Consider the following 7,999-nt stretch of genomic DNA (forward strand, 5'->3'; position numbering starts at 1 on the left):
AATTGTTAACTCTTTATTGATGACATTCTTGTGAGGTTACAAGGAAAAACGGCACGCTCATTTTTAAATTTTGAACTTTTCACCCTCTGAGGGCATCACTAAATGATTACAGTTAAACGAACGACGTCAGCAAGGCTCTTTCGTTACAGTCGTATCACTTTCTTGATAAGCCAATAATTGTCGATAAATAGATCTAACTACTTAGCATAATCTATGCTTCGCTTTTCCATTTCACGAGAATTGAGAAATACTTTCCCCGAAGCCTAGGACTTGCCATTAAGACTAGTTACGAGAGGCTGACAGGCCGTGCAAGGACTTTTGTCAATTGCGCACCTAGGCGAAAAACAGTCTTTCAGTCAGTTAGTCGAACGGTAACTTATCAATTACTCAATCGATTAATCATCTAATCCTATTATCTTAAGTTTCAGAGCTACTCAGATGAAAAAAAATTGGGTAGTTAGAACATGCTCATCTGAAGGATTTTTTTATATCGTCAAATTTACGATATGACGCTTGTTGGGTCGTTTTACCCATGCAGTAATGTCAATAGGATTTCTCAGCAAAGTTTACACAAACTTATAGACAAAGCTATCGATGTTGTATTTTTTGTTTTTCCAGTAATTAGCAAACACAAGGTATTGCTCGCCTTCATGAACGAAGGCGTGCACTCCTCGAGCACCCTGTGTTTCCAAATCTTGGTAGTGAGTGAACTGTGCGCCAGAAGCTTTGTACACAAATGATTTCCCTTCGTTATAATTGGCAACAGCGAGGAACACGTCACCATTCACTTCAAACAGGCATAGCTCCATGGCAAAACGAGTTGGAATATCTTGAAACAAGGTAAATTTTGAGCCATCCCATTTAAAGAGAGGTGATTTTGTGCTGTGAGAACTTGCGAATCCGAGAAAGACATGGTCACCAACTTGAAAGAACTTGGTACTAAAAGAACCGCGGGCTATCATTGTTTGAAACTTTAGAAAGTGACCTCCTGACCACTTATATACGGTAGATTCCGCGTCATGGTTTCCCTGAGGGCTACGTTGGTTGGCGAAGACAAGATATGTGTCGTTAGCGATCACAATTGAATCACAAGCCACTCCTCCATATGTTGGAAAGTTCTGGTATTTTTCAAATCTTCCTCTTTTCCATTTATATAGTGAAGAGTCAACTGAATGAGTGCTTCTATCATGAAATTCTGCAACAGCCAAGTAATGGTCTCCATCGATCGTGAAAAACTTAAAGCCAGACCCACCATTGGTTGGAAACATCTGGAACACTTCAAACCGATGTCTGCTCCACTTGTAAATGATTGAGTTGAGTTTCCAGCCAGTTACGCTGTCCTCTCGGTTTGCGATGGCCATGTAATGCTCTTTGTCGATCGTAAAGTGCTCGATGTAATAACCACCGCGGGCTGCCAGCGTCTGGTTTTTAATAAATTGCCCGTTCTTTATCTCAAAAACAACAGACTCCGCTTCATGGCCAGCATTGTCCCCATAATAGCTTGCAAATACCAGAAATTGGTCATTACCGATCCAAAACGATTTGACATCTGATACTCCTGTTGTGGGAATTTCTTTGAATTTCTCAAAGAAGTGAAGGCCTTGTCGACACTTCGTTTCTACAAGTGAATGGTAAAGATTACTGAATTACATGCTGTGAAATCATTGCAAGTGACCGGATCACATAAATATAAAACATAAACACCTTTATTTTGACACGATAAGAGTTAAAGCCTCAAAGTTTGAGGGGTCGTATCTGCTACTGAACTAAAATACATTACTTGAAATATATACATATAAAATGCTAAATACAGAGCTAAGAACAAAGAATTAATCTAGGACGTTAAAATATTAATTCAACAATACCGCTGTCACAGAAACAATTTCAAATAAGCCCGAAACAAAGTTTTTAGTTAAGGGGACGTGTCTGATCGGTTTTTGGACTGACTGGGAAGGGCTAAATTAAAACGAACCAAAAAAAATCCAGAAAACCGGGAAAAAGACGAGCCAAGATAGCGAAGAAACGATTTAAAAGAATAGATGAATTTTAAAAAGTACTTGGTGAAGCCATGACTAATGAAGACGTTAAATGCACGTGCACTTCAAAATAAATAATTGAATCAATCCTCGAAGCTGACCTTTATCGGGACGTGTCAGCTGCTTAGGTTGCTGAAATAGGAATCATAAAATGGTTCTTTTAAACAGAGGCATAAACAGAACTGTAAAAGTAATTGGAAAATTATGGAAGTAAAAAAAGGAAAAGAAATAAATAAAGAGAAAAACGGATGAAAAAGTGAACGAATAAACGTAATCATATACGCCATTGAAGTAAAAGCGTAGTGTACCTTTTTAAATACAGGTGAAGAGAACACACACATTTAAAAGTACAACTAACTTGTGTGAAGGACTTAACCCTAAATGTCACTCTAGATTTTTTGTTATAAAACTAGTTCAGGTTCCTTTCATTTCCGAACAGGCACGCATTGTTGGCATTTATACTTCGTAATAACAGAGGTATGTTATAGTGGAGAAAGATCACATGATGTTGGTATGCGGCATTTTCTGCGCTCTAAATTAAGAAAAATGATGAAAATATGAATTTCTTACGTTTCTGAGTGTTCCTAATTCTTGAGTTAGCTTTTCCAGCTTTGACTTGATCGCCTCAAGTTCCTGGAAACAAGGTCACGAGCCGGTCTATCAACTGTTAATTGATTTCTCTTTAATCGCAGAGACAAAGTAAATTTCGTGATTAGATTTTGTAATTTCTAATAAAAGATACTTCAAGAATTTATTCTTACTCATCGGAATTTTTTACAAGGGTGCCGCCCAGTTCCATCTCAGAGCCGGCAAAAGATGTTATTTTTCACACCCGTTTTTAGAGTTGAACTCTGGAATTTGTAACTTGGTTTGCGATCTTTGTAACACAATTGAACCGGTATTAGTACCAAATAATATCTTCCCAAAGTTCACCTCGAACGATATTTTGGTTACTTTTTTTAAAAGTTATTCATTTAGAAGTAAAAAGACAAATACGTTGATAAGTTTTTTGAACGGCCAAATCTATACCCTTGTTCAGACTACAACGGCTTAACTGACCATTTCCCTTTGGAGCGACAAGAACCCGCCCTCTATGGGATTGCGCATTACACGAACTTTCGGCAGTCAATGAGAAATTAGATTTTTTCACAATACACGAAGGTTGAATATCAAAGAAAATTGTAATGTTAAAAAATGCGAGTGCAATTTTTTTTCACTCTATTAATCATCAGCCACTCTCAGGCAGAGTTTTATCCGCTCCGAGTGCAAAAGAAGGTACTGCTTTTACATACTTGTACATCGCATACTCCCGGTTCGCCTTTCTGGCCAACTGTCCCTTGATCACCTTGGTCACCCTGCTCGAACAAACAAACTGATCAGACGGTACGCAAAGAACAATCAAACGAGACCCATAAATAGACACAAAGCTAGATATGTTGACCTAATGGCTCAACTTAAGAGAGAGTACCACTTTTTAAACCGTAGTGCATTGCCACACAGAAAATTGAACAATCAAATGAATAGGTAAGCGAATACATAGATATATAGATAGCGAAGTAGGCAGTAATCGGGATTCACAATTGGAACGAAGTAAAACAACGGGATAACTGTGGATAAATATTGTAAACAGAAGTTCTGCGAAGTTACATCACGGACTTGCTCGGGAGCCTCTTAGTATTGGGAAAGAACCACATGAATTAAGCCAGTTTTATAAGATAGCCAAGAATCTTACTCCACGTTAAGTAACTGAACTATTGCTCAAATATCTACTGAACGTACACATTTCCGTCTCAGATCAAGAGAAAACTTGGCGAATCGGTGAAACGCATTTTCTTGTATGGCCCAAGGTATGCCGCTCAACGCAACGTCCTTACCTCTGCTGCTAATATTCTTGGTGAAACATAGTCATCGAGCAGCGATGCAAGGAAACTAATTTTTTATTGTATGATGCTGGGTCTGTAAATTACGACATCAACTGTACTTTTTCTCGCGAAGTATGAAAGTTTATAAATAATACTAATCGCTTTTTGGTAGCCATTGTTTAATTGCCTTAACCCTTTAACTCCCATGAGTGACCAAGAGATAATTTCTCTTTACAATAGCAATACATATCAACCAGATAGGTGTTGAGAGTAAAGAAAAATATCAATTTGGGAATAATTAGTTGATCCAATACTGAATTCTCTGAACTAACATTACAAGAATTGTATGGTTGATAGTAAGGAGAATTGCAAATTTGATCTGGAACTTAGAGGGTTAAATGATATATCCCTAGCTTAGTAAGTTAAACTGGATCTTCTCACATTTGGTGTGTTGTTTGTGTGTTTGTTGAGGTGTGAGCCTGAATAGATTGAATCAAAATTTGTTACATTGTAATCCCCCTCGTTAAGCCGAGGTGCTTTTGGGAAAACAATCAAAAGTATGTTTAAATTAAAAAAATCTCTAACCTTAACACCATCCCTTCCACTCAAGCCATCTCTTCCTATGAGAGGAAAAACATTTCACCCATAATCATTATCAAGCTGTATGTCCTTGAATTTGATTGGCACTTTTATTTTAATATAATAAACAAGAGAGAGAGATGAAATCAGAAATCAAATGAAAAGCGAATTGTATTGTTTATTTATCACATATATATGTATCTTGAACTGACTGACGTATCACACTACAAATAATAAAAGGAGTAAGCTTCTAGAGAAACTGTGGTGCTGCATGCGTCGGTGGGAGAGTATAACAGGGTATTTAAGTTATTAACACCTGAGTTGATAACGTAAATTGGCCACCATAAGAGTTTCAAAGCTGACGTTTCGAGCGTTAGCCCTTCATCATAGCGAGTGGAGGAATTGTGAGTTGTGTGTGTGTATATATGCAGAAAATGGAGCTACGCTATGCTATTGGGTGGGAACATGGTGACGAAAAAACAAGAATAAAATTAGTTGAATGAAAGCGCTCTTTGATACCCTGACATTATGTCTATCACATTACAGCTTTTTAACACGAAAAAGGAACTTACCATCACGCCCATCCCTTCCATGGCAACCACAGGAAACCTAATTTAAACAGAAAGAGTTGCGTATTTATGGTTTATTTTTTTACATTGCATTGGTGGGAGAACCAATCATTAAGAGTAAATATGTATCGCCATTTTACAAAAGGAAATCGTGTGTGGTCTTGTGAAGGAAGTTTTCAATAACTTTTGCTTATTGTGTTCTATCCCGACAACCTTTGAGGTCTTGAATTTGAAAGCACGTGGGAAGCTCTAAACAGCTCCTGCTCTTTTTACTTGCAGTCAAATGTCACTTTTTTCGTGAGGGGGGTAAATTTTATTCTGCCAAACGCAGGGGCGTGGCATAACTTTTAAGTGGAATGCGCACGCAAGTGCAAACAAATCGAGTGGATTCGACCCAGAAAAATTATGTCTTTATAAGCACGGAAGCTGTCTGTTAACACTTTCTAGGGTGAAGTTTCCGGCATAAATAAAATTGATACGAATGTCTCAATTTAGTAAATCTTAAGACAGTAATTCCTCATGAGAAAAACATTGGGCCACCTCCTTGTGTTAGAAGTTTTTAAATGTTTGCTGAGATAACACGTGCTCTCCTGCGTGTATGGTCGCGACAACCCTAGATAACGGTACAATTGTGGTCATAATAATCTGGACGGTAGGCGTAAATGACTCCTTTGATAAAGTGCATGGACTCGAGAGATTGAATGAAACAAATCAAGCGAGGAAAATGTCTGCCTTTCTTTCACTTTTAAGCGTCAGTTCAAGTTTTTTGTAAGATGGTCTCTTTCTCAATAAACCTTGTTTTAATCCATTTGTGCGCAACCAGTCATATGGCGATGGACCTTTTCTGAAAATATTTTGCCAGAGATTCAGATTGAGCACACATTCATCAACTGTGTTTGCCGAACATAGTGACATATCTCTTCATACCTTTACCGACTCACCATCTTATACAAACGTTGCGTTCTAACGAAGCGAGGTGTGCAGTGTTAACAACTCATGAAATGCGCCTTTTAGATCAAAGGAACCCATCAGTCTCTATTCTCTCAGTTGCAAAAATAAGAATGAGTTTACAACTTTGTTCACGACTGATTTGAGGTCGGAATAGATAGTTCCAATTACTCGAGGTTATTCACGGCTGATAGACAAATGAGAACAATTTGGCCGGCCGTGTGTTAGGAAAAGGAACAACGGAAGGATTGCAAGAGGCATGGTCTCAGAGACTTAGCCATGAAAGTTATTGAATGTTCTTACAATCAATTCATTAACTAGACTTACTTGAGATTGTAATTTTGCGTTCACAGTGAAGTAAAGAAAGGTACAGCACAACATATGTACCAACTGGAAACGCTCCATGTTCGGACCCGTTTTTGTCACTCTGGCTCGTAATGTTAGATGCTCTTTGAAAGGTTTTTTTTTTTGTGCTTTTTGAAAGAAAACGGTATTGACAAGAGGTCTTTAACCTCACCAGTTATCAAATGCCGTAGTAAGAAAAATAGGCTTCTTGCCAAAGGCTGCTTCCCCTCTAAAAGCGTAATCAAATTGTTGCGATATTAAGCAAGACAAGGGTTTTCAAGTTGCTATCGAGCGATAAGGGATAATTCATTCCCGATACCTAATCTATACCATACTTCCAAGTTTCCTCAGGATGATGAATGAATCTATACCTTTCCGCACTTTTGGCGCAATTGGAAGTCAGTTTCACTATCACATTTTTTTGTTGACGCCTATTTTTCAAATTTCATACTTTGTAAACTAGTTTTTTTTCTGAGCGAAAAAAAAAAAACCGTCATCGTAATTTTTCAGACACTCGTTTGACAGCATTAATAGCAAAGACTGTAAACAAACTGAGTTAGAAGAGGTTGTCACAATTCGGAAACTCATCACGACAGCTCAAACCTAAATAACTTCGAAATCGATTTCATACATTAAATCCTTTCTAATATAAAAGAAAATTAAATAACCATTTACTAAATAACTAAATGTTTCATAACCAAGGTTTCTTACACGCGTAATCGAGTCAGATTTTTTAAATGCATCCATCTGCGCAAAAAGCATGAATTCCTGCATTGTGACATTCTGTATGAAAATACCTTGGTTTGATTAAAAAGGAGAATATTTCCTTTATTGCTTTACTTCCAATGGCCGTGTGAATAAAGAGAGAATTCATCAGTCTCTCGTTTTTTCAACTTTATTTCTTGAAGAAGACAGAACGGTTAGAAACAAATTCAGTTTCTCAAGTTAGAGTAGCAATAATCAGGCGTGTTATGGTGGCTTGATCTGGTCTCACTTTATCACCAACGGAGAATTCTTGTGTGGCGGATAATCAGGATTGGTCTACGAACTGCATTTGGACATTGTTTCAAGCTAGATTTGCTTGAAGACGGATAACAAGTCAAATCTGTCTCAGTCTCATCGACGTTTCTGAGAGAAGCTTCATATCATTCTCAGGTTAAATCTTGGTTCACGACGTGTGCTTGATGAGTAGGCAGGGGGGAAGGGGGCCCCCCCCCCCTTTTTTTATCGAATAATTTCCATTCCTCTCACTGGCCCAACCACCTCCTTAGGTTTCGAACGCTTCATTCACCCATACCCAACAGAGAACCCGAGTGAATGTGTTATCCTAGTATGCCAACAGTGATCTCCAGTTGCGGTCTTTAATCATGACGCCCATTTAGAATATGTCACAGTAATCCTACAGCGATGTGTCGAAATCAAGCTCAAGTTTATGTTCTCTTCTTACAATCCCACGAACTATCATTTGGCTGTAAGGTTGTTTCCATCCCTAGCACTGCTTACTTGGCATTGTGGAACCGTCTGAGGAGGCCAAGCTACCTAAAACGAACATAACCTAGTCTAACAGGACAACACGTAAAAACTGTTGGATTACCTATCTGAAACTTGCGAATACTCACGTGCGTGCTCACGTGAATGACGTCATCCCTGGTCACGTTAA

General features: G+C 38.2%; 1 protein-coding gene across 1 annotated transcript; it reads right to left on the minus strand.

Annotated features, from left to right (window-relative positions):
• Positions 1-14: 14 nt before the first annotated feature.
• LOC131779906 (thrombospondin-type laminin G domain and EAR repeat-containing protein-like) lies at positions 15-6,453 on the minus strand. The gene is made up of 7 exons (XM_066171737.1): positions 6,322-6,453; positions 5,050-5,086; positions 4,484-4,518; positions 3,329-3,391; positions 2,607-2,669; positions 2,138-2,168; positions 15-1,618 (listed from the first exon to the last, which is right to left on the minus strand). Exons 1-7 carry the CDS (start codon positions 6,397-6,399, stop codon positions 567-569), a joined length of 1,359 nt encoding a protein of 452 aa, XP_066027834.1. The 5' UTR covers positions 6,400-6,453; the 3' UTR covers positions 15-566.
• Positions 6,454-7,999: the final 1,546 nt, after the last annotated feature.

This window comes from Pocillopora verrucosa, chromosome 9 (assembly GCF_036669915.1).
Source record: "Pocillopora verrucosa isolate sample1 chromosome 9, ASM3666991v2, whole genome shotgun sequence".
In the NCBI taxonomy this organism is placed as follows: domain Eukaryota; kingdom Metazoa; phylum Cnidaria; class Anthozoa; order Scleractinia; family Pocilloporidae; genus Pocillopora; species Pocillopora verrucosa.